The following is a 23,679-nucleotide window of genomic DNA, read 5'->3' on the forward strand; positions in this document are numbered from 1 at the left end:
TACGGCTGAATGAACCCTTTCGGCACCTTTAGGAGTTTTATTCAAGAAAATATTCAGTTTTGATGTTACTATTTCAAACGGTTGTAGCTTGAAAATGGTTAGAGATAAAGGCATACTGTAAATGAGAAAAAATCATCAGTATGACCCAAAGTTTGTGATGGAAATAAATTAACTCATCTAATTTGCATATGATGACATCACCAGGTTCAGAAATTGTCATATCCCTGTCTCCACGATACCCAACAGGCTCATCAAAATGACTAATCCACTTGTGATACTCTTCCTCATCTCTCACGCAAACACAGCCACGTCATCATCATTTACAGCGGGAACACCACTGCTGCCGTCTCCGCTATTAGAAGTGTATTTCCTGCCGCATATTCCGACGTGACTGTCCCCTATTTCCTCCTTTTTTTTTCTTTTTACATTCCCGCTACCCCCCCATCACCATAGCGGTGTTTTTGACTACCCGTGCTACACGCACCGTCTTTTAGGAGAAACATATGGATCCTCTCGGATGTCCCCTCCTGCGACCCTCAGAGAGATGCTCCAAAATGTGCTGCTTTTTGGACTGTCATCAAAACCGCTTCAAATCTGACAGATTGTGAGGGCATCTCCTGTTTTTCTCTTGCACAGCCCTCTTCAAATCTCCTCACAGATGTTGGATGGGATTCAGGTCTGGACTCTGGCTGGGCCATTCCAAAGCCTCAATCTTATTCCGCTGAAGCCATTCTTTTGTTGATTTAGATGTGTGCTTTGGGTCATTGTCTTGCTGAAAGATGAAGTTCCTCTTCATCTTCAGCTTTGTAAGAGAAGGCCAAACATTTTGTGCCAACACTGACTGGTATATGCAACTGTTCATAATTCCCTCCACCCTGACTAAGGCCCCAGTTCCAGCTGAAGAAAAACAGCCCCAAAGCATGATGCTGCCACCAACATACTTTATTGTAGGTATGGTGTTATTTAGGTGATGTGCAGTGTTGTTTTTGCGCCACACATACCATTTGGAATTATGTCCAAAACGTTCAACCTTTGTTTCATCAGACCATAACACATTTCCCCACATGCGTTTGGGATATTTCAGATGTCTTTTTGCAAAATTAAGCCGGGCTTGGATGTTTTTATTTGTAAGATAGGATTCCGTCTTGCCATCCTACCCTATAGCCCAGACATACTGTATGAAGAAGATGGGAGATTGTTGTCACGTGTACTACACAGCCAGTACTTTCCAGAAGCTCCTTCAGCGTTGCTCTCGGCCTCTTGGCAGCCTCCCTGATTAGTTTTCTTCTCGTCTTATCATCAATTTTGGACGGACATCCTGTTCTTGGTAATGTCACTGTTGTGCCATATTTTCTCCCCTTGATGATGACAGTCTTCACTGTGTTCCATGGTATATTTAATTTCTTGGAAATTCTTTTGTTGCCTTCAACTGACTGATATATTTGAATAATGAGATCCCTCTGATGCTTTGGAAGCTCTCAGCGGACCATTGCTTGTGCTGGAATATGTGGCTACAAAAATGTCAGGAGAAGTCTACCAGAACAGCTGAACTTTATTTGGGGTTGATCAGAGGCACTTTATTTGGCGACAGGTGTGTGCTGACTCCAGTTTAACATGAGTTTGAATGTAATTAGTTAAATCTGAACACAGCCACATCCCCAGTTATAAAAGGTTGTGCACACTAATGCAACCACATTATCTTAGTTGTTTATTTTTACTTCACCTCCCTGAAAGATTTCAGTTTGTTTTCCAATTGCATTTTACAGGTTATAGGTCACATTAAAGGTGGAAAGATTTGTGAAATTATTTGGCTTGCTGTCATTGTTTTACATCACGAAAACCTGGCATTTGAACAGAATTGTGTACAGAATTGTGTACAGATCTTTGCAACATGGGGCTGTGCATGATCATGCTGCAACATGAGGTGATGGTAATGGATGAATGGCATATGCCATTCATAACCATAAATGTCAGGTGTTGGAGAAACAGGGCACTGTGAGAAGAGATCGGCTACTAAAATATGAACAAGACATTCCTGGAGCAGAGTGGAAAACACATTATTGTCGGAGTGCTACTATAGTAGTAATCCCAGCAATAGGGGATATATGCAGACAATGTGGAAACCTTCAAAATCATCCACACAGAGTGACAACTACTTGCACAGTGTTCAAATATCTGCAAAAATAAGCTGTTACCACAGTTTTTTTTCCACCCAGAGATTGACAATGTACCTCATCTATGGTACATAGATGCTATGGTAAGGGGGGGCAGGGCAGGGCAACATACTGTTGTTTTATTTGGTATTTTTCCCTCAAAACTTCTATCAAGTTTTTACGTACAAATATGAATATAGGTAGTGTTGAGTGAACATTGAACTTGTTAAGATGAAATGACTAGAGAAACATACCATGTTGAACTAAAAGGATTGTGAGTGAAATCCGAGCCAGTGCTTATTTAGGCCTAGCAATATGGCCGTTAACCCATAATCCTTCGTAGCCACACCTGTAAAGCAGAGTATAAAGACCCCAGACTTAACCAAGGAGGACATCAGTCTTCATAGAGTCTCCCAACAGCAGAACTGAACCAAGAACAAAAACCAAGCTGAAGATGAGTCCCTTTGCCAGCCTGCTCATGCTCTTACTGCTTGGCCTTTCTCAGGCTCAGCAGGACAAAGAAATTGTTGAAGAATCCCCAGGAGAAGACCAGGACACTGTTGACATCACCACCGCAATTCTGACCACCAACAGAGGCACAAATGAGATCCTACTGGAAGGAGACATGCTGGTTCCCAAAACCAGAAATGCCTTGAAGTGCTGGTCTCAGAGCTGCCTGTGGAAGAAAGCCTCCAACGGCTTGGTGAAGGTCCCCTATGCCATCAGCTCTCAGTTCAGCAGCTCTGAGAGACAGAAAATTGAGAAAGCCATGAGGTCGTTCCACGGCAGCACCTGCATCCGCTTCGTCCCCCGGCGCAACGAGTACGACTACATCAGCTTTGAGAGCAGAGGCGGTTGCTTCTCTGATCTGGGCAGACAGGGAGGTGGACAGGTGCTGTCGATCAACCGTCAGGGCTGCGTCTACCACGGCATCATCCAGCACGAGATCAACCATGCCCTGGGCTTCCAGCACGAGCAGACCAGGAGTGACCGTGACAGCTACGTCAGAATCAACTGGGAGAATATTGACCCACAGATGGCCTTCAACTTCTACAAGCAGGACACCAACAACCTGAACACACCCTATGACTACTCATCTGTCATGCACTATGGAAAAACGGCCTTCTCCACCAACGGGAAAGACACCATCACCCCGATCCCCAACCCCGGCATCAATATCGGCCAGAGACGGGGCATGTCCAACTGGGACATCATGAGAATCAACCTGCTCTACAGCTGCCCGTAACAGCACTTTTGACCTATTTAGTGTCAAAGTCGTTGTTTAGAAGATGATTTTGATTTTGATGACCAATGCAACACACTTGTTCTTTATTCTTTTATTTCTTCAAAACCTGTTACGTCATGTTTTTGGTTTACTATAGTACAATAAAATCACTGCAAATGTACCAATCCTGCCTCAATATGTTTAATGCTTTAATTATGATAAGAGATTTGGTGGTGGTAAAATAAAAAATAAATAAATGTTTGTCATCTGAGAAAAAAGGAGAATGAGCCATGTTATTGATTTACATTTGGGTCCTAACATAACAGCAGTTCATTTTTCTCTTCAGCTCTCACTGTCTCAACTAGCAGCTACTTCATGCTACCCGACCAGCAGCCACTCCAGCTCGGAGTTGCCATGGCAACAGTCATTTCCTTCTCTTCTCCGTCCTTCCCTGTCGCCGACTGCCGACCAGCCATCACATGTCGTAAGATCTCCATCCTGATGCCCTCACATACACGCACAAAACATATAGATGGTACATGCAAAGAACGAAAGAAAGAAAGGAAGGGAGCTTTTGATGGCGGTCGGTAGCAGTGTTCACTAAAACACACACGATGCTGTGTTGTCATTTTTTTTGCGAATATACAGTCCATATCCATTTCTACATTATACACAACTTTATGAACATTGACCGTGGAAACAATAGATGCTGTGTGCAATGGAGCACACTTTGTATTTTATGTTGTGTATACCCAAAAATTGTCAGTATATTTTACTCAATTTTTCAAAATTCTACATCCATGACTTAATTGAAACAACCTCCACCTGAGAGACAACACATTACAATGCAAAATGATCTCTGAATATAACTAACTGGATTTACTGTAACTGCTAACCAGCTTTATAGAGCTGAAGGGGAAAAAAGTCTCATCATTGCAGCCAAGGGGAAGCAGAAATGAAGACGTCAGCTAGACTGCTCTGAGTTTAATTACTGAATATTTTCCAGAAATGAAGCAAGGATAACCTGCTCACCCCCTACAGTAGTTGTAGGTATCTGCTGCACAGAATCAGCATTTTGCCTCTAAAAGCTTCCTTGTCTCTGCTAATCACTTCATTAGGTACACCTGCACAATCTAATGACATCAACCACAAGAGTGATTATTTTACAAAGATAAAAATAACCATTACGCAAATTGTATTGTGGTTATAATTTGCAGTAACTCAACTATCGCTCTATATCCGTATGTCATTACTCTTTAGGCCTGCTCAGCTGTCAGCAATATTGCTCACTTAGAGATGGAGCTTCAGCCTGTAAAAGATGGGTCACCTAACCACGAAGAACTTCAGGAGCTCCCGTTCACCCCGGTCCATGCCCCTGTCATCACTATGGGGATGACTGCACTAAGGTGTGTGCCTTTTGATGTCTTACTTCACCTGAAAGTCGTTATCTGTCATTTTAAGTCTTCTGAGCAAGACTACACTATGCAATCATATTAACAGTACAACCCATATACAGTAAGATTTTATTTCTAGATGCAAATGTGATGTTTTTATGTGGTAAAATGCTCTATATTATACAATACGGGCCGCACGGTGGTCTAGTGGTTAGCACGTTGGCCAACACAGTAACAGCCTGGAGATCGTGAAGACCTGGTTTCAGTTCTCCCTTGGGCATTTCTGTGTGAAGTTTGCATGTTCTCCCCGTGTGTGCGTGGGTTTTCTCCGGGTACTCCGGTTTCCTCCCACATTCCAAAAACATGCATGTTAGGTTAATTGGAGACTCTAAATTGTCCATAGGTATGAATGTGAGTATGAATGGTTGTTTGTCTATGTGTGCCCTGCGATTGACTGGCGACCAGTCCAGGGTGTACCCCGCCTGTCGCCCGAAGTCAGCTGGGATAGGCTCCGGCATGCCCCCGCCACCCTAATGAGGAGAAGCGGTATAGAAAATGGATGGATGGATTATACAATACTGTATATACGGCATTTGCAATTTTTACGGCAACATAACAAACCATACAGGCAAAAATAGTCAACGGGAATTATTTAGCCAGCCAGCTTTCCAGAACTCCTCAAGTTGTTTTCCAGTTTACACAAATAGTTGTTGCTATGCATCTGGAGGGCACTAACCAAAGTAAGTATAATTGTCCAATAACAAATATACATAATGTATATTCTTTTTCCGAAACATATTAAAATGTTATTTTTGTTTTTCAGATAAATCAAAATACTCAATACAATCATTCCTCGTTTATCGCTGTTAATTGGGTCCAGACTCGACTGTGATAAGTGAATTTTGGCGAAGTATTCAGTATTAATAAACTGAATATTTTGTATAATTATAAAACCTGTTTATGACTTTCTAAATATGTTTTTATCATTATTAGAGCCCTGCAGACATGAAATAACACCCTTATGGTCACCTTTACACTCCTATTATTCTGTGTTTACAACAGATTGTTCAAGATTAACGTGCAGGCTAGGGGATTGCTGCAGGGACATCAAAGACGGCCACCACTCATAGCATATAGAAAGCTACTGAGTGAACTAGTTAGCATCCAGTTCATTTGTTCTAAACTTCAAGGAAAACTGCACTGTGTTTGGAATTTTGCCCATCATCCACTATTCTTATATGAGACATGAACACACGTCTTTCTCTTGTCTGTGTGTTCTAAAGATAAAACCAGCCAACCAGCGTAATGGGACACACCTATGCTGCCTACAAGGACCGCTATTAAAACACCTCCAAAAACCTACAACAAGGTTTTTGGATTTTATATACATGCTGTAACCGTGCAGTAACACGTACATGCATGATAACATATACTTACAGTATTTTGCCCTAGAATTTTGGTCCTTTTAAGCATTACTGGAACTTCTTTCCTGGGCACATTGATTCCACATACTTTAGCAACATACTGTAGAAATGAATGCCTACACCTAAGATTAACTTTCCCAAACTCAAAAATAAAAACACAGCAGCAGCTCCACTATGTAGCTTTACCCTTCGGTAGTCGCCTGAGGCGTTGTGAGCGCGTTGTGAGCGCGTTGTGATGCACTGCGGGCCAGTGTGTGGTGAAGCTAGTCGCTAGCCTGCTAGTATCTAACCGGTGTGTTTTGGCAAGGTGTCAATACGCCAGTAGCCTAATTTGATCGTTAAGAAGAATAATCACAAGTTGCTGTAGCTTGGTTAATATGCACGTCACATTATATGCAAATGGCCTGTTGTTGGCGCTTTTTTTCAGAAGGCTTTATATGTGGAATATGTATTTCCCATTACGTGCATTCGTAGCTCAGTCTTTTTATCTGTTTTTATATCTTCAGAACACACAGAAAAGAGAAAGACATGTCTTCATGTCTCACATAACTTTTTCATGTCAGACATGCCATAGCTGACTCCACGCACTGTTAAGGTAATGTAATCTAAGGTAATGTCTCATCAATGTAACTTTACTCCTAGTGACCAGAATACTAAATATGACTTGTCTTTAAATCTTTTTTGACTAATAATAGGCCATAACCAACCACAAACAGTGATCAATTATTAATGAATTCATACATTTTTAAGAAACCGCAATGGAGGCGAGGGACTGCTGTATATACAGTATGTTTTGGTGGGCACACTCACTTTTCCGTTTCCTTGTCAACGCTGTCAAATCTGACCTACAACCTCAAACGCATATTTTTCCATATGTCATATTCATTATTATAAACTGAGGCCGGAACGGCTGAAATGTATAAACTGTGTAGCTGCCAAAATACAGCCTTGTATTTGCTGTGTTTATCTGTTTTCTTTCCTCATTCTTCCCCTCCTCTCTGTCCCTGGATACATTTTGTAAAGTGTTCTTATCAAAAGGGGCACTAGGTCGACTGGCAGTCACCAAACAGATAGTGTCTGGCTTACACTGCTTTCTGTCAGTGCTACAGGCTGATAGGAGAAGCGGTGACTAAGCACAAGACACACACATTTTTTCTGAGTACCACTGGAGATTCGACATGCAAAAAGCATTAGTTTATTGCTTGTAATTACTTGTGTCCGCATGGTAATAATATTTTTACAATAGTGTTGTATATTGATTTCAATGCCTTTGCTAAAACCACTAGCCCATTCTGCGAGTGGCATTTCAGTGGGACCTCCAAAGTCAAAGGCACTAAAAGTCAGAATTTAGAATTAGGTTTTACGAAAATATGCGCCATCAATGACGTCATCAGAGACCTAACCATATCTCATGAGAAATTCTCATGAAACTCCATAAGTGTGTTTTGATTTTTCTTTGGTTATTGTTGGGTGGTGTTTTTTGTGATGCCGTCACAGAAGAGTAACAGTGATGACAAGGAGAAGGAATATGATGACGACCGTAGAACCGGAAATGCAACATGGGAAAGCGGGACTAATATCTCTGTCCTGGCTGCTCAGTACAAGATTTATCATAATGTGAGAAGAAATGTAAGAAGAACATTATGTACACTGGAAAGTGATCTGTCTTTGAGATTTAAAGTTATCTTTTGTTTTTTTGCTGGCTAGTGCTTATGCAAGTTAGCCGTGCAGTTGGTCATTTGGTAGTTGTCTCTGTCCAGGCTGCTTCGTACAATATGGCTTGATCAAAAGTGGCAATAATAAAAGAAAGAAAAATGCTCCATAGGCGCTCTCTCCACCTTGTTTATCGGCACCATCAAAGATAGGGGTTAATACCACAAAACCACTTATTACTTTTGGTAGACTGACGGCTGCCAATGTGCAACCATTACCAACCATTCATTCACATACACACACCAGTGTGGGCGACACTGAAGGCAAGGAGGTTTCGCAACAACAGTGACTGGGATGGAGGAAGCAGGGTTTGAACCACCAACCGTCCAGATTCTGGACAACCTGCTCAACTTAAATGTGTTCTGACGATTCAACTGTTAAAGGTTAGCCCAGTGTAGTGTTAAAAGTTTGTGTGATATAAATCTTTAGCAGTACCTCCTGAGATCTATCTGATGCGCTTTCACGTACCGAGATAATGGCCACATGCATTCAAACTCTTTTTTGCATTGATACTTCACTACGGTTCTTTGAGTAGTTGAACTATTGAGGATAGGGTGTGCTTGGGTGGCATCAGTCATTGTTGATAGGACACAGTATTGAATGAAGTCATTTAAAACCCTCTTTTATCTATCGCGGTGTAGGTACAATCATTCATTACAGCTGTAAGTCACCATCCCTGCTATCTACTGTGGTATTAATTGGTTTCACTAATTGGCAGTGTGTGTTCTGGGTAATACAATGTTGTTCCCTCTGCAGAAGTTCCACAAATAGCCTAGTTTAAACAGATGTTATTGTCGCCTCTGCTTACTGACGTATTGGTCATGGCTATGGTTATATTTGTTCCGGACATGCTTAATAAGGTACATTCAGGCTCATCACATGATTATACTTGGGCAACTCAACATGTCCAAAAAGGAGTAGGAAGAACCAGAGCTTATGTAAAGCGGGAGTTACATCCCCACGTACTGTATGTGTTACCACATGCCCGGGCTCCGCAATTTTTGGAAATTTTGTTGGCCGTGGCCAGCACGTAGAGGAAGTAGGTTATCAGAGGGGCTGCAAGTTATTTGTGACACCCACGTGCTTGCCGCTCGCTCTCCGTTGGTAGCTTTTAGATTGTGACGTGCGACTCGTGTCTTAGGTGTGCTTCATGCAAGGCTGTCGTACATTTCACTCACTGGGGATGTACCGTGTGTGGGCATCGTACGAGGCTCGTGAAGTCCACTCACTTTGATTGCAAAATGGGCGTACAGGCTTCCTGCGGCACCTACGACTATCGCGGCCGAGAGAACCAGAGTGTACAGCGGGAAGAGCCACCCGTCGTGGCCGGGTAAGGTGCATTAATGTCGGATACACTATGTGAGCAGCCACCATGCGCCCACGGAGGTCGGGGGAACCAGAGCGTTGGCCGAGAGAAGCCGCCCGTTGTGGCCAAGCAAGGCGCATTAATGTCGGATATACTGTACTATGTGAGCAGCTGCCGTGGATCCACGGAGGTAAGGAGAACCAGAGTGTACAGCTGGAGGAGTCGCCCGCGGTGGGAGGAGCCGCTGCCGTGACCGGGCAATGTACACAATGTACTTTTAAACTTGCGACACACGCACTCCTCGTCTGCCTTGCTCTTACAACCTGGCAAGGTTTTCCTGCATGCGCGCAGAAAATAATTTGCAGCACAGTTTTCTTCTTACGGGCTTTGTGTGCTGTCTGCGTGTTTGAGAATCCGTGCAGGCATTGTGCGTGTCTCTTGCGGTTTTCCCCATTTTTGCACGTAGCCAGCATGTAGAAGCACGTACGCCAGGATGTAACCCCCCCTTAACCGTACATCTCTCAGCAATTACTGGTTCACTTAGTATTTAAGTGCCACCATTTTCTAATTGGGAAAGAAAATAGTAGAGACTAGTAATAGATAGCTTATACAGTGATGAAAAAAAGGTCAAAAGAAAAAATGTGTTTCAATTAAAAAATAAGTAAAGAAAATTAATTAATACAATATAAATCAATAGAAAATAAAATACATTAAAGTTAATACAAGAATAAAGACAAATGAATAAATACATACATACAGGAGTAACTAAGTGTATGTTGAGTTTTGCTCTTCGTTATTTCTTCCAGCTGTAAGAAAGCCACACCAATGAGCAATAGTGCTTTTGAGGCAAAATTAGAAATCAATCCTGAAAAATAATGGGCTCTCTTATAAGATGCTGCAACAAGATGTTGCGTTAGTACAGAGAGTCTGTAAACAAGCAGCTGGCATTGAAACAGCTTTTCGAGCCCAGAGTTTGGATTTAGATGTGCTGCTCTTCAGTTCAGTGGGCTGAAACATCACTGCCTCCTCTTTTTGGAAGCAAAAACACATTTTTAGTGTGGAGTGACTCATTTGTCTGATTAGGACAATGACATTTACCATCATTTTGGATACACTTCCTTCACTCTAAATAGATTTTGAGGCTCCATAGGTGTGTTTAGCTTTTGTTGAGTGGTGTTTTTTTTTTTGTAAAGCCACCACAGAAGAGTACCAGTGATGGCAAGGGGAGGAAATACGATAACCATAGAACCGGAAATGCAACATGGGAACGCAGTACACACACATCTGTCCTGGTAGCTCAGTACAATATTGCACACAGGATGTTGATCTTTTTTAGATGACCGCTTTTACTGGCTCTTATGCAAATTAGCCATGTGGTCATTTGTTACAGGCATCTCTGTCCAGTACAATATGGTATTTACCATCATTTTGGATAATTTTACTTGACTCTAATTAGAGTTTGAATGAATAAGAATAATAGAAGAATGATAGTACAAGAATGTATGAAATTAAAGCCACATCAGTGGGAAAAACTCAGTCAATCTGCATCTTCTCCGTTTGATTTGTTTGATGAAGGCGTCACTCTGTCGCAAATGTGACGCAGTGGGCTCTCTTTACCAACTGGGTGTGAGTGCAGACAACATTTTATAAGGTCGAATATTATCCAAAACATTACCATTCATTGTCCTGTGCTCTCGCATTTTAGCCCCCCATCTGTGCACTGTGTTTGGTGTCACTGTTGAAAATGGAATTTCGGAATGCTGAACACTATATACAAAGACAGGTGGTGGCTATGATTAGCCATAACAGACATTATGAGAGGGAATCCTCAGGGTCCAATTGGACACCCTCTGCCATCCCCTTGTAAGTGTTCTCATGGCACCTTTGCTTGATGGATGTTGCTGACGTTCTCATTGTAGAAAAACCAACTCTGGTCTTGAAATTCTGGTTAATTGGAACTGGATGCAATGAGTACATTGAAGTTTCACGTTGCCAAAATGGGATAGCCCAGGCCCCATATGACCATAAATCATAGTCATAAATTGTTCCAATAGAAATGTAGCTGCCTCTGAAATATGCTATATAACAAAAAATATAACAAAACTGCAGCATCCCACTAGTATGAAAATTTCTTGCTGGCCTCAGTGTCCGCTTGGATAACATTTGTCTCCTTATATTAACTAAACAGCCGCATTTTGAGAAGTAAAGACATTTGTGCTTAGCATGTCTTGAATGACTTGAATTCAGTGCAGCTTGGTTTTTGCAGTTTGTGCCTGTATTGTGCCGTGGCAAAATATAACCTCAAATAACTCAATGTTTCTCTTGCAGTTCGTCCTCAGTCAGTTCCAGGAGCTCACTGGCCCACCTCTACTCTACTGGATTCCCTGACATTGTGGACTCGAGAGGTCAGGTGGCAGAAGTCTTGGATCCTACAGAGCCGGTGCCCTTCGATCCACAACGTGAAGAGATGGATCCTTTGCAGGAGAATCTTCTGGTGTTCCAGTTTCTAGCCATTACAAGGTAATGTCTTTATTATGCTACAGCGTAGTCACTAAGCTGGCCGCACTGACGATGTCTTGATCCAGTCATAGCACCTCCGCTGAACATGTGACTTGCAGTTGTCTACCAAAACGGTAGGGGCAATGCTTTCCAAAGAGTGAGCAACCACAACTCCCTGTGCAGTTGTAGTGAGCAACGGTGACTCAAGCGAAATTCAGACCCTTGTTGGAGCTGGAAATAATTGATGTGGAACATCAGTCATTTTTATTGTATATGTTGCTCTGAAGCCATCGTATTCATCTAATTGCTCGTATTGCTCTTTTTTTTTATGAGACCCTCCTCAATTTGCGACATTGTTCCTTTTGTTTGTTCATTTGTTTCTTTTGGCGCTTTCGCAGGAGGGAAAACACGGAAATGATATACTTAAAAAAAAAAAAAGCTGATCAATCACAGCTCTGTGGTCCATTTTGCCGTTGATGCAAGGTTAGGCTTTTTTGGAGGTGCACGGCAAGCTTCGCTGAAGGGATTGATTTGGGGGGACGGGGTCTTGTAGGGTCCAAATTAGTCAGTACTGATAAATGTCAGTATTGATAATAGTAGCTTATATGCTGCATCCGGCAACCAAATACATTAAATCCAAAGTAGCCCTGTGCCGGGGCAACGAGGCTCAGTCTATATTAATAGTAACTGGCATACTCATGCAGGACTAACTGCTGACCGGCTGCAGCCTATACTCCTCTGACCGGCAGCATCAGACTGACAGGTATTAACAATGTTTGTGCAATCCCCTGATGTTTGGTATTAAATTAACCACAACATTAGCGCAGCTGAAAACATCGCTATTGGATGTTTCCGAACACAAAGGATCAAACACAACAAAAAAAAATCACGAAATCTGTGATTTTACAGCGTTGTCTGCATTGTTTGCTACTAAATTAACCACATTAGCGCTGCTGTAAACTTTGTCACTACTGATCCAACCTTTCCTGAACAAGTTAAAATAAAAAAATTGAAAAAGCTCAAAACCTTGTCCAGCTGTATACTGATGTTTGTCATGTTTAACAAAGGCACAGAATATAAAGACTGTTGTACAAGTTAGATAAGTTTACTCGTTTTGTTTCATTTAAAACTAATAATTAATTAAAATAATAATTATTGAGGTGAAACGTATGTCTTAAAGGAAAACTGCACTCCATCTTCCACAATCCTTGTGAACACACGTCTGTCTCTTTTCTGGGTTCTATCTAAAGATATAAAAACAGGAAAAAAGAGACAGCTCACTACTGCACGTAATAGGACACACCCATGCCATTGCAAGCACTAACGGAACATCCTTGCTCGGCGCATTGATTTCACATAGCAACATAGGAACGCCTACACCTAGCGTTAACTTTTCCAAACTCAGAAATAAAAACACAGCAGCAGTGGCGGCAGCTCCAATATGTAGCCTTACCTTTGGGTAGTGGTCTGAGGCATTGTGAGCTGACGCACTGCGGGCGAGTGTTTGAAGCTGGTCGCTAGACGGCTAGTGACGAGCCATGTGTTGTGGAGTGTGACAAGTGTCAATGTGCTAGTAGTTCGATCAGCGTAACAATGTCAATAATAATAAGAATGTTGCTGTAGCTTGTTTAATATGCACATCACATTATATGCAAATGGAGCATTGTTGGCGCTTTTTTGAGTTTTTTTCAGAAGGAAAAAGAAAAAAAAAAGACATGTTCATGTCTCAAATAAGGATTGTGCATAGTGGGCAAAATTCCAAAAATGCAGTTTTACATTACGTTGAGCTACATGACAGTCTGGTGAGGTCTATTTTGGTATATAAGTGTGATGCTTATGCTTCAACTGTCAGAAAACAGTAACAAAGAAAAATGTGTGTACTGTGTTGTCAGTTTTAAGATTGTTATGCGCAACAACATTGATCTTGTTTACTTATATTGGAGCTCAAATGTGTGGCATCCATGTGCCTGTATGCACTCCCTACAACATCATCCTCAGAGGGTCCATTGTGCTACTAGCGCAGTATGACAGTGAAACCAGAAGTTTTACAAGTAATGATATACATAGACATAGAGCAGCATGCTGGAATAGTGGTCCATTGGACAGGCTTCTTCCCATAATCCAAAACATGCATGTTAGGTCAATTGGAGACTCTACTTTGTCCGTAGGTCTGAATGTGAGTGTGAATGGTTGTTTGTGTATAAGTGTTGTGTGATTGACTGGCGATTAGTCCAGGGTGCACCCTGCCTCTCACCACAAAGTCAGCTGGGCTAGGTTCCAACTCACTCGTGACTCTAATGAGGACAAGCAGTCTAAAAAATGAACGGATGGACGGATAATTACAAATATTTATTTTTGTAGAACTACATTTATTTTTAACAACATACAGTCCTTACTCTTCAAGTTTATACCTTGCATTTGTTATTTGTTGCCTCCGCCAAAAAAATCATCTCTGCTGCCGACTTTCTGCGTTTTTCCCGTCGAGCTGCGTCGAAGATCCAGATGCACTCAGGCATTAAGTTCTGTCAGTCATCCTCTACTCATATGTCAGCTTCATGCCTGTACAGGGCACGTACACATATACTCACAATTCTCACATAAACACATTTCCTGTCAGCACAGCCTCTAGCAGGAGGCTTGTCATGACTCGTACTACATCAGCCTCATTTTCAGGTAAATGTAGATTTTGCTAACATCAGAATGCATGGTGTATGTTCCATAACAGTAGGCTGCACTGTTTCCTAGGAGTGTCACGAGACGAGACGATGCACGAGATTGGGTCCACGAGGACGTGGAACATTTTAACATTCATTTTAAGAAAAGTACAATGAAAAAATATGACTGGACAAACTTTGAGTTTATGCAGGGAGCCGATTAGTTTTTTCCTTGTCTTTGTTTCTGTTAAAGGTGAATGTCATTGGTCAAGATGTGTCACGGCATCTCTGTGTCCACACTGAGCAGTGGAGGGGCATCGTGAAACACACACAGCACCAGTGTTGCCAACATAGCGACTGTGTCTCTTTATCTGGAGATATTCCAAACCCTCTTGGCGACATATTGCTCAAAAGCGACTAGCAGCAAATCAACTTTTTCTGGCGTTGTTGGAGAGTTTTCAGGTATTTGGGGACTTAAAGGGTAAACCATGTATTGTTCTGAGCTTCTGTTCAGGGGTCAGTGTGCAGTCAGAGAGGAGAGTGGTGTCCCATTTCTTAGTGGCTTCTTCCCCTTGGCCCTCAGTTTTAAGGGGTAAGGGAAGCGGTAAGACGAAGTGCTAAGGGGTAGAACTGGGATTCAGCTTCAGTTTTCCCTCAACCAAACGCCGATCACCAGGCCCCCCTCTGGAGCCAGGCCTGGAGGTGGAGCACAAAGGCAAGCGCGTGGTGGCCAGGCCTGCAACCATGGGGCCTCACGGGGCAGAGCCCAAAGAGGTAACATGGGTCCCCCCTCCCATGAGCTCACCACTCGTTGGAGGGGCCAAAGGGGTCGGGTGCAGAGCGAGTTGGGGGTGGCTGAAGGTGGGAACCTTGGCGGTCCGATCCACGGCTGCAAAAGCTAGCTCCTGGCACGTGGAATGTCATCTCTGGTAGGGAAGGAGCCTGAGCTGGTGCGCAAAGTGGAGAAGTTCCAACTAGATATTGTCGGACTCATATTGACGCACGGCAAGGGTTCTGGAACCAGTCATCTCGAGAGGGGCTGGACTTCATTCCACTCTAGCGTTGCCAGCAGTGAGAGGCGACTGGCAGGGGTAGCAATTCTTGTTGCCCCCGGCTCCGAGCCTGTACGTTGGAGTTTAACCTGGTGATAGAGAGGGTAGTTTCCCTCCGCCTTCGCAAGAGGGGACAGGTCCTGACTGTTGTTGGTGCTTATGCGGCAAACAGCAGTTCAACACCCTTTTTGGAGTCCTCAGAGGGAGTACTGGAGAGTGCTCCCTCGAGGGATTCCCCTGTTTTACTGGGGGACATGAACGCTCATGTTGGCAGTGACAGTGAGACGTGGAAAGGCGTGATTGGATGCCCACCTGATCTGAACCCGATTGATGTTTTGTTATTGGACTTCTGTGCTCGTCACAGGTCTATAACAAACACCATGTTCAAGCATAAGGGTGTCCACACACTGTATTTACAGCTGTTCATCTACATAAACTTACACACAGCACATTGTACATACATACACTGGAGCAATGTCAACTGCCAGCCAGTAGGCAGCCCAGGACCTGACACCGCCCCTTGAACCCTACCGTCATGTCACCTCTAGGCATAGCCAAAGTGCAATTACAGAACTGACCAGCCTGTTAGAGTCCATGTATTTGGACAAGTCAGATCAAGATCTCGCACAGGCAGAAGAGGATGATGAGGAAGCAGGGATGTTCATGGAGCAGCTTCAGTCGCTCCAACAGAAAGTTGACATTTTGGAGAATAGACTAAAGGAGGCTGTGGACAGCACCCTCAGTTGAGAGGATGGGCTTAGGGCAGCAATGGAGGCAATGGCTGAGTTAAAGGCATATGTGGACACCAAACTACAGCAATATAATAGTTGTGGCATGTTTGTGATGTCGAGATGAAAGGTGGGATAAACATTTTTAAAAAGACTTGCCAAAAGCCGCCCGACATGGAGACCTGCTAGGTTCTCTACTCCTGCAGCCTCAATATCAGTCAGACACCTGACACCGATGCCACGTTCCCCATTCCCCTGCCAGACCACCGATTAGGATGGAGATTCCGCAGTTTGAAGAGTCCAGGAGTTCATCTGATGTGCCAGAATGCATTGAACAATGTGAGAACTTTCTGGTTCTTTGACCTCTGTGTGATGCTGAACTGGTTGGAACCCTCAATGCAGTTTTAAAGAGACCTGCACAGAGTTGGTGGTTGGCAGCCCACAACAAAATAACATGCTGGTTATATTTGGCTGAGCGCACCTTAAAAGCACCGGTGATCACAGCTTCATAACGCATCTCATACGTAGAAGACATCCTTGTAGACATGGTTGCTATATTTAGCGAGTCGATTTGTGCATTAAAAGTGAAAGTCAGGAAGTGTATCCGCCTTGTGCACCTCTGATTGTACAGAGGTATCGCCGTGCAATGCCAGTCTGAAAGCTGCATAAAACCTTCCACAATAAAGCTCGCCAAAACCAAGACAGCAGAGCTTGACACACCAAGCGCACACCAATCCAAGACAGGCTGGCTCACCGAACACACATTCATGTCCAAAGTGTGGAGTACGAGCCATTTGTGGAACGTGAATCATTGCAGAAATAAACAAAACAAAAACACAACAAAAGTGGCAAAATAGAGCTAGAGGGTGGTGAGTTGGCTCCGATGGTGGGGGAGGATGCCAGTCAGACCTGGCAGGCCCCAACAAATTGTTAGGGTCTGCTGGGAACATCTGGCAGAGTCCACTGTAAAAAGAGGTTTCAACTCCCACCCCCGGGAGAGCTTCAGCCATGTTCCGAGGGAGGCGGCAGACATTGAGTTCAAGTGGGCCATGTTCTGTGGCTCCATTGTCGAGGTGGCAGATCGGTGCTGTGGCCGTAAGGTGGTTGGTGCCTGTCCTGGCGGTAATCCAACAACCCGTTGGTGGACACCAGTGGTGAGGGATGCCATCAAGCTGAAGAAGGAGTCCTATCGGGCCTTTTTGGCCCATCGGACTCTGGAGGCAGCTAATGGGTACCCACAGGCCAAGCGGTCTGCGGCTCTGGCAAAAATTCAGACATGGGAGGAGTTCGGAGAAGCCATGGAGAATGAATTCCAGACGGCTCGAACAGATTCTGGGCCACCATCCACCGTCGGAGGGGGAAGCACTGCATGGTGGGGATGGTATGCTGCTGACCTCGACTTGAGATGTTGTGGACCGGTGGAAGGAATACTTCAAAGACCTCATCAATCCCACCAACATGTCTTCCAATGAGGATGCAGTGACTCCGCTGTGGACTCTCCTATCTCTGGGGCTGAGGTTGACAATGTGGTTAAAAAACTGCTCGGTGGGGCCCCCGGGGGTAGATGAGATCCGCCCGGAGTTCCTTAAGGCCCTACTATTACACAGTAGTATTCATATTTTCTGCAAGTCCCTGGAAATCCTTAAAATAAAAAATGTAAAGAACCTAAAAAAATGTCATCTCTGACTTGACAGTTGACTGTTCTGTTGACTCTTTGCTCGAACACTACCGTAATGTGTGCGTTGACTGAATCATTAATAATCAAGTCCAAACATGACAAATCAATTCAGTCATCACACTGACAGAGATGTTTGCAGGATAGGAAGTGACTTTTTTTGTAGTCAGTGTTAAATACATGATCTCTGATTGCTAATCAGTTCATTAAAAGTAAAGTAGGAACCTCACCTTGATTTCATTATTATTCAATAAGTATGCCATCAAATCAATTGCCTCGCTGCCTGTTTTTAGCCGCTGGAAATATGAAGTTTGTTTAAATGTGTGTGAAGGTGCTCTTTGTTTGTGTAAAGGAGAAGGAATAATTTTTGTGTGTTCTTCATTGTCATCATAGTAAACGAAAGATACTGCATTTTAAATCCCTGTTGACCCAGAATGTAAACTTGTAAACAATGAGCATGATTATGTACAGTACTTTCAACTTAAGTCTTTATTGTGTTCATGCCACAAGACATATCTACATAGGAAAACTCTACTACTTAAGTACGAACAACATGATTTGCTATGTCCTCTGCAACCTTAATGAAATTGAACCTACCTACCACTTAACTTTTAATTGTGTAGAAACTACTCCGTTTAGTTATTGTACTTAGTTTACTTTCATTGTACTAAGAAAAATCCATGCAAATTGTTACATACATTTGTTTGAGTAACTTCTTTTTCTGACTCAGAATAAATTCCACATTTTAACTCCAGTTTTCTGATGACAATGTTAATTGAAACACCCATAAGCATCCCACAGAAGTGATTGCATGTTGACATTTCAATAGTGCACAAAACTGCAGCCTCCATAAAATAAATGGCATAAAACAACTCTGTAAAAATGTCTCAAAACAACTGAACATTTTGACAGTCATGCTGGTCGGACTGATTCAAGTTACTTTTTATTAAAGTGAACGTCTGGTGTAAAATGAACCTGGCTTTTTTTTCTGCATGAACACATGTCAAACAAGCCATCCAGGCTTATGGCAGATGTTTTGTTTGTATACTAGCCAGTATTTAGCTTTCCAAGATTAACGCTGTTAGATATGCAAGACATTTGGGCAGTAATACCAGCTTCCTGCTTTTTGAACCACTAATATTGCTAGAAATAGCACCAAACCTCTGCAGTAGCATGACTAGGGATGAGCGAGTACACCACTATCCGTATCTGTATCTGTTCACCCATCTAAATGATCTGTATCCGTATCGGTATTCGGAGTGGACATGGTTTAATTGTAAATGGGTGGGACTTATTACATTATATTTATTATATTAGTATAAGTCTGAAGTTGACATGGATTGATTAGAAGTTGCTATATTTATTATTTATTATTCAGCTTTATGTGTACTGTGCATGTGTGGAAGTGATCTGTAAGACTTTATAATTTAATGATGTTTTTAAATGATCTGTGTGAAGTTGGGGATTCATGCAAACATCCAGTGATGGCAAACAGGGAACTAATGTGTCAGCCTTGTTTACTGTAGTTTTCTCAAAATCACCGCGATCAGTACTACGACCTAAGTTTTCCAACTGACTTTATATCACCAGCCAAATTAGAAACAAGCATACAAAAAAAAAAAAAACACCGGCAGTGACCGGCACAACACGAGCCGTTTACAGCTCTGTTTTGTCACATTCACCTCATACGTGTACCGTGTATGTGTACCAAGTAACTTTAGATGAGCCGAGCTGAGGAATACCTAAGAAAAAACCTGTGCGGAGTGGAGGCAGTGATAACACGACACGAGCCGTTTTCAACTTTGTCTTGTCAAAGCAAAAGAAAAACAACCAGCCATGGATTACAAAAGGACTAAAAAATGCCTGGAAGAAGAACAACACATTATACATACAGGACATTTATCTTTCAACAAACTAAAGAAGCAGAAAAAAAGTAAAAGACTTATAAAAATAAGACTATCTTGAGAGTGTGCAAGAGGGAATATTATAGTAATTTACTTGATAAGAATAAAAATAACATGAGAGCAACTTGGGGTATCTTAAATAGTATTAAGAACACTATTAAGAAAGTAGACTACCCTCACTATTTTATGGTTGGAAACACTAACAGGGATTAGTAATGATGTAGTTGAAATGTTCAACCATTATTTTGGAAATATTGGACCAAAACTGGAAGAAGAAATTCCAAAACTACACACAATGGACGCATGGAATGATATTACAGATAGGAATCGCAATTCCATGTTTCTCATTGTTGTAACTAAAAAGGAAATCACTGACATTGTCAAAAATTTTGAGGCAAAAACATCAACTGATTGTTATGGAATCGAAATGGAAACAACTGAACATATATGAGTAACTTATCACTTCTGGAAAATTTCCCAACAAAATGAAAATAGCTAAAGTGGTTCCAAATCTAAAAAATGGAGATAAACATCAATTTACAAACTACCGACCAGTTTCCTTATTACCTCAATTTGTCTAAAATTATCGAGAAGCTATTTAAGAAGAGTTTGGACAAATTTATTAATAAGAATGAATTACTAGCAGGGAATCAATACGGATACAGAGCTAACATTTCAACTTCTATGGCACTGATCAAAATCAAGGAGGGAATTACTACTGCTATAGACCACAGAAGATGTGCAGTTTCAGTATTTATGGATCTGACAAAAGCCTTCGATACAATTAATCACAATATTTTAACAACAAAATTAGAAATGTATGGAATCAGAGGTTTAGTCTTGAATTGAGTTAAAAGTTACCTAGCAAACAGGAAGCAATTTGTAAAGTTAGGCGAATATACATCTGGGAGTTTAAGTATTACGTGTGGAATACCTAAGGGGTCTATACTGGGATCAAAACTGTTGAATTTGTTTTTCAAAGACATTTGTAAAGTAACAAAGTATTTAAAGTTGGTATTATTTGCGGACGATACCACTGCCTTTTGTTCTGGGGAAAGCACACAAGAACTAATTAAAAAGGTCAAGGATGAAATGGTCATATTAAAGTCATGGTTTGACCAAAACAGATTATCCTTGAACTTAAGTAAAACTAAAATAATTCTATTTGGAAACAGCAGAAAGGATACGTACGATCAAATACAAATAAACAGAGTGGACATTGAAAGAGTGAAAGAAAATTAATTTCTGGGGATCATAATAGACGAAAAAATGAGTTGGAAATATACAACAAAAGGTGGTGAGAAATACTTCAATACTGAACAAAGCAAAATATGTTCTTGATCAAAAATTACTCCACACTCTTTACTGTTCTTTGGTATTACCATATCTAATTTATTGTGTGGAGATATGGGACAATAATTATAAAAGCAATCTTCACTCACTTACTGTACTGCAAAAAAGATCTGTGAGGATAATTCATAATGCCAAGTTAGAGAACATACAAACCCTTTATTTTTAAAATCGCAGATATTAAAGTTAGCTGATTTAGTACTCTTTCAAACATCATGCTAAAATAATGCATGAAGTTAATAATAATTTGTTACCCAAAAGCCTCATACAGTATTTCTCTATTAGAAAGGAGAAATATGATCTTAGGGGAAAATTTAACTTAAAACACTTATATGCGAGAACAACGCTGAAAACCCACAGCATTTTCATATGTGGAATTAAATTATGGAATGGATTGAGTAAGGAACTAAAACAATGTACAGAGATGAGCAAATTCAAAAAACAATACAAACAGTTGGTGTTTACTAAATACAAGGCAGAAGAGTCTTGATCATTACACTGATTGCTCTGTCATGCTTGTTTTTTTATTTTTATTATTTATTATTACACTGATTATTATATAAAAACATGACATGGAATGCAGGAAGTGAATAATATGCACTGTATAAGATGTGGAATGGATGGGGGGTAGGATTAAATGAGCTTTGCTTCTTCCTACTCCTTTTGGACATGTGGAACTATGAAATGATTCATGAGATGTATTCCATTGTAATCTCATGTTCAAATAAAACTCAACCAAATCAAATGCACTGCATACTCCTCTCTCTGGCTGTAGGGAGTCTGTCTCGGAAGGGGCGGTCACTGTGTGTGACTGGCCAATTACAGAGCGAGACAAATGAATACATAAAGTAAGTAGTTACCCAATGAGGATTTTCCTTCATCACGATTACGGACAATGACAAGCTGTACTCGTTTCATGCTCGTACTCGGCAAAAATGCATGTTCCGTAACGGATACTCGTCTAAAACAAGTATCCGGCTCATCCCTATTGATGACTCAAAGGTGGTCACTGTACCGTGGTTCTCATGAAGTCCAGAGGATAACTCCAGCAGAAATCATGTGTAATATCCAGCAAATTCACAAGTGACCCTACATACTGTAAACCTTATGCAATGTATGTAGCACCAAAGTCATATCCGCCAACTTATTCTATACCTCAATAAGTAGAAATACAGCTACAATAAAGCACATAAAACAAAACCTAAAATGTTGTGTTGTTCTTTTGGAGATGAATAAAGTATCTATTACGGTGGCAAAGAAGTGCACAACACGTTAACAAAAACCAAACCAAAAAATTACCAAACCAAAAAATTACAAATACTATTTTCTAAGGCACAGTACTTCATAATAATTAAGTAACACTTTTTGTTGGCTTTATCAGTAACTATAAAACAGCCGAAGTGCACAGTATATGAGAGCTTGGAGTTTTTCGCTTTGTTATATATGTTGAAGAATTTGATTCAGGCATACCTATCCAGAAATACAGTGAGAGGAACAGGTTAGAAATTCACAATGTATTTGTGGCACATTGTAAAAATCTATTTATTTATTTTTGTATAAGAAATGATTGTTACCACTGTGGTTCATAATACTTTTGTGCAAGTTCAGTTCACCTGTTCAGCCTTTGGTCAGCAGGTGGCGCACTATTGCTGTATTATAAATGAGACTAGGGAACCCAAACCATTGAACAGTAGAGGTGATAAAGCCAACAAAAAGTGTCATTTCATTATCATGAAGTACTGTTCCTGAGAAAATAGTACGATGTCTTATAGTTTTAAAGGAGTGAGCGCGCTCCCACGACGTGTCGCCGTGCATGCAAATACAAGACGGAAGGAACAGGTATATTGGATATATATTTTTCATTATTTTCATTAGGGTATAGCGGAGGTACAAATCCCTTTTGCGTGGTGTAATTGTAATTTGTTTTTCTTTTTGTTTTATGTTTTGCACTTCTCGGCTACAAAGATAAACGAGAAAAGGAATGTACCAACTCCCCGGGGCTGATTGGTCAAAATGTTATCACTCCCTGTAACTCTGGGATTTTGTACATTTCCCTTTCCGGATGGTGTAATTGTAATTTGGTTTACTTTTTGTTAATGTGTTTTGCACTTAATCTGTAATCTATCCATCTAAAACTGACTACCGAAAATAAACGACCAGATGTAGACCTTCTTCTTTTTCTTCCTCTTGTTTATGGCGGTTCGCAACCAACGTTTAGGTACATACTGCCACCTACTGTACCGGACTGTAGGCGCATGGTGGACATTTGCAGTGACAACCCGTTAGTGACAAGCTTCCATCATAGAACATACACGAAGAAATAAAATTGAAAAAAAAAAAGGAAATTAAATTGATGCCGCTTTCAAGTTAAATGCAATGGACTTGAGGATAAGTGACATAAAAGATGGATGGATAGATTGCAATGGATTTGGCTGTCAAGACAAGGAAACATGGCTGCTTCGCGTAGGACTACTGCCATTTAGAGGAAGACACAGCTAACCGAAAGAGAGAGAGAGCCAACAACATTTGTGACAAAGGAATTAGGACGCTGTTCTATACTGACACAGAAGAGGATAGGCTATTGTTATCTACTGTATGTTAC

At 41.5% G+C, this 23,679-nt stretch overlaps 2 protein-coding genes across 10 annotated transcripts in view; both read left to right on the top strand.

The window, feature by feature from the left end:
* LOC129178107 (nephrocystin-4-like) overlaps positions 1-23,679 on the top strand; it is a 254,373-nt gene that overhangs the window by 154,028 nt on the left and 76,666 nt on the right. For all 9 annotated transcript variants that reach the window (XR_008569753.1, XR_008569754.1, XM_054769957.1 and 6 more), the window contains exons 12-14: positions 3,725-3,862; positions 4,639-4,784; positions 11,544-11,735. Coding sequence is in view for 7 of the 9 variants with exons in the window: in XM_054769957.1 (XP_054625932.1) it covers positions 3,725-3,862; positions 4,639-4,784; positions 11,544-11,735 (476 nt within the window). In the remaining 2 variants the exon portion in view is untranslated. The remainder of the gene's footprint in view (positions 1-3,724; positions 3,863-4,638; positions 4,785-11,543; positions 11,736-23,679) is intronic.
* On the top strand, positions 2,605-3,399 carry LOC129192803 (high choriolytic enzyme 1-like). The gene has a single exon (XM_054797143.1). The coding sequence runs from the start codon at positions 2,608-2,610 to the stop codon at positions 3,397-3,399; it is 792 nt and encodes a 263-aa protein (XP_054653118.1). The 5' UTR covers positions 2,605-2,607.

This window comes from Dunckerocampus dactyliophorus, chromosome 1 (genome assembly GCF_027744805.1).
Source record: "Dunckerocampus dactyliophorus isolate RoL2022-P2 chromosome 1, RoL_Ddac_1.1, whole genome shotgun sequence".
Lineage (NCBI taxonomy): Eukaryota > Metazoa > Chordata > Actinopteri > Syngnathiformes > Syngnathidae > Dunckerocampus > Dunckerocampus dactyliophorus.

Bases quoted from the DNA above. Each gene is read 5' to 3' on its own strand.
- LOC129192803 (XM_054797143.1), top strand. From the start codon at position 2,608: ATGAGTCCCTTTGCCAGCCTGCTCATGCTCTTACTGCTTGGCCTTTCT.